This window comes from Penaeus monodon, chromosome 26 (genome assembly GCF_015228065.2).
Source record: "Penaeus monodon isolate SGIC_2016 chromosome 26, NSTDA_Pmon_1, whole genome shotgun sequence".
In the NCBI taxonomy this organism is placed as follows: Eukaryota; Metazoa; Arthropoda; class Malacostraca; order Decapoda; family Penaeidae; genus Penaeus; species Penaeus monodon.
In genome coordinates this window covers 29,070,979-29,073,478 of record NC_051411.1, presented here as the reverse complement: position 1 = coordinate 29,073,478, position 2,500 = coordinate 29,070,979, and the positions used below count along the sequence as shown (strand labels likewise).

Genomic DNA, 2,500 nt, shown 5'->3' with positions numbered 1-2,500 from the left:
AACCCAACTATTTATAGCTAGCAACTCTAACACTTCCAACCCCACAACCCAACACTTTAAGTCAAAAACTAACACTGAACCCCACAACCCAACACTTTAAGTCAAAAACTAACACTTCGAACCCCACAACCCAACACTTTAAGTAAAAAAAATGACACTTCGAACCCCACAACCCAACACTTTAAGTCAAAACCCAACACTTGAAACCCCACAACCCAACACTTGAAACCCCACAACCCAACACTTGAAACCCCACAACCCAACACATTCCCCGTCCTCTTCCCCCTCAACCCAGCCTGCACGGTTCCCTCACCAACTTGACCATCAACCAACTGTCGACCTTCACCATCGACAACGTCCACAGCAACATCCTCTTCCTCACAGTCGACGTCTCCCTGGGTCTCCCGATGCTCGACTTCGCTGGGAACTACGACGTCCGGGGCGCTATTGACATCCTCCCCATCTATGGCACAGGACCCTTCTGGTAGCACTGAGGTTTCGTTTGTTTGTTTGGCTGTTTGTTGGTTTGTTTGTTGCTTTTATTCGCATTGGTATGATTATCATCATCGTTATTATCATTATTTTTGTTATCATTGCTGTTGTGGTTGTTATCATTGTCATCATCACTATTATCATTATTTTTGTTCTCATTGCTGTTGTGGTTGTTATCATTGTCATCATCATTATTGTTATTATCATTATAATCATCAGTTTTCAATCATCATCATTATCTTTATCATAAATGTTAGTATTACCATTGTTATGATGATACGCATCATCGTTAGAAATATAATTATCATTGTACCATCATTACATGAACTAATTATCATTGCACTGTCATCCTATTAAGAAATTGTCAATGTACCGTCATTATGTTAACTAATCATCACTGTACTATCATTATACTAACTAATTATCATTGCACCATCATTGTTTTAACTAATCATAATTGTACCGTCATTATATTAATTAATATTTTAATTTTTGCGCATATATCCCCACAGGATGGACGCGTTCGACCTGAAGATGTCGATTGCGATCAAGCTGGGAGAAACTGAAGTCGGTCTCGGAGTTTCGAAACTTGATCTGAACTTCGATGCGAATTCGACCGATGTGAGAGAGAAAATAGATTTTGTTTATCTTTTGGGGTGTATTTATTTATTTATTTATTTATTTATTTTATTTATTTATTATTTGTGTGTGTGTGTGTGTGTGTGTGTGTGTGTGTGTGTGTGTGTGTGTGTGTGTGTGTGTGTGTGTGTGTGTGTGTGTGTGTGTGTGTGTGTGTGTGTGTGTGTGTGTGTGTGTGTGTGTGTGTGTGTGTGTGTTAGTAGTCGAGTTGATCGTTTAGGCTTTGAATTTGTATTATTTTTCTTGTTCGCAAACGATTTTAACCAACATACTTACACACCCACTCACATAATCATAGACAAGCGTAAACACAACACCCGCTGACACACCACACACACACACACACACACACACACACACACACACACACACACACACACACACACACACACACACACACACACACACACACACCACACACACATTACAAGAGTTACCAAACAAAACTAACATACAGTCGCACAAACACACAAACCAGAAAAAAAAACACGATTCCAAAAAAGCGACAAAGACGCCCCCCCACCCCCCACCCCAGATCCCCTTCGCCCCAGACTGTACCGATGGGCGTCCTTCACAGGTCCACTTCGGGAACATCATGGGCGGAGGAGACATGGAGGACTTTGTCAACGGCGTCCTGAGCTCCTTGGGACCCGACATCCTGCAGGCGCTGGAGGACATCTACGTGCCGTGGCTGGAGGAGGCGCTGAGGAAAGAGATTAATGATATCCTACACGGAAGGTTAGGATGAGGGAGGGGGTTTAGGGGTGAGGGAGGGGTGGGGAGGGGATGGGGATGGGGAAGGGATGGGGAAAGTAATGGGAGAGATAAGGGAGGGGGTGGGGATAGGGTAGAGGGGAGGAGGGGTGGGGTATGGAGAAGGTGGGGGAGGAGAGGGGGAAGTGGTGGCCTGGGGAGTTTCGGCATAAGAAGATGAAGCGGAAGGGAAGAAGGGAGGGGGGAGGAAGGGAAGGGGGGGAGGGAGGGAGGGGCCGGGGGAGGGAAGAAAGGGGGGGAAAAAGGGGGGGGGGGGGGGGGGGGGGCCCCCCCCCGGGGGGGGGGGGGGGGGGAAAAAAGGGGGGGGGGGAAAAAAAAAAAAAAAAAAAAAAAAAAAAGGGGGGGGGGGGGGGGGGGGGGGGGGGGGGAAAGGGGGGGGGGGGGGGGGGGGGGAAGGGGGGGGGGGGGGGGGGGGGGGTAAGGGGGGGAAAGGAAAAAAAAGGGGGGGGAAGTGGGGGAGGGAAAAACATGATGAAAGGGGATGTTCAGCCTATGTAGAGGACGGCCCCAGCGAAACCCCCTTCCCCAGGATCCCGAAAAAAAAAACCCCCTTAACCCCACAACCTGAAAACCCTAATAACCTAACGCCCCATTC

General features: G+C 47.6%; 1 protein-coding gene across 1 annotated transcript in view; it reads left to right on the top strand.

The window, feature by feature from the left end:
* LOC119589648 overlaps window positions 1-2,500 on the top strand; it is an 11,763-nt gene that overhangs the window by 1,549 nt on the left and 7,714 nt on the right. The window contains exons 3-5 of the mRNA XM_037938243.1: window positions 287-484; window positions 1,005-1,113; window positions 1,709-1,868. Of these exons, the coding sequence (XP_037794171.1) occupies window positions 287-484; window positions 1,005-1,113; window positions 1,709-1,868 (467 nt within the window). The remainder of the gene's footprint in view (window positions 1-286; window positions 485-1,004; window positions 1,114-1,708; window positions 1,869-2,500) is intronic.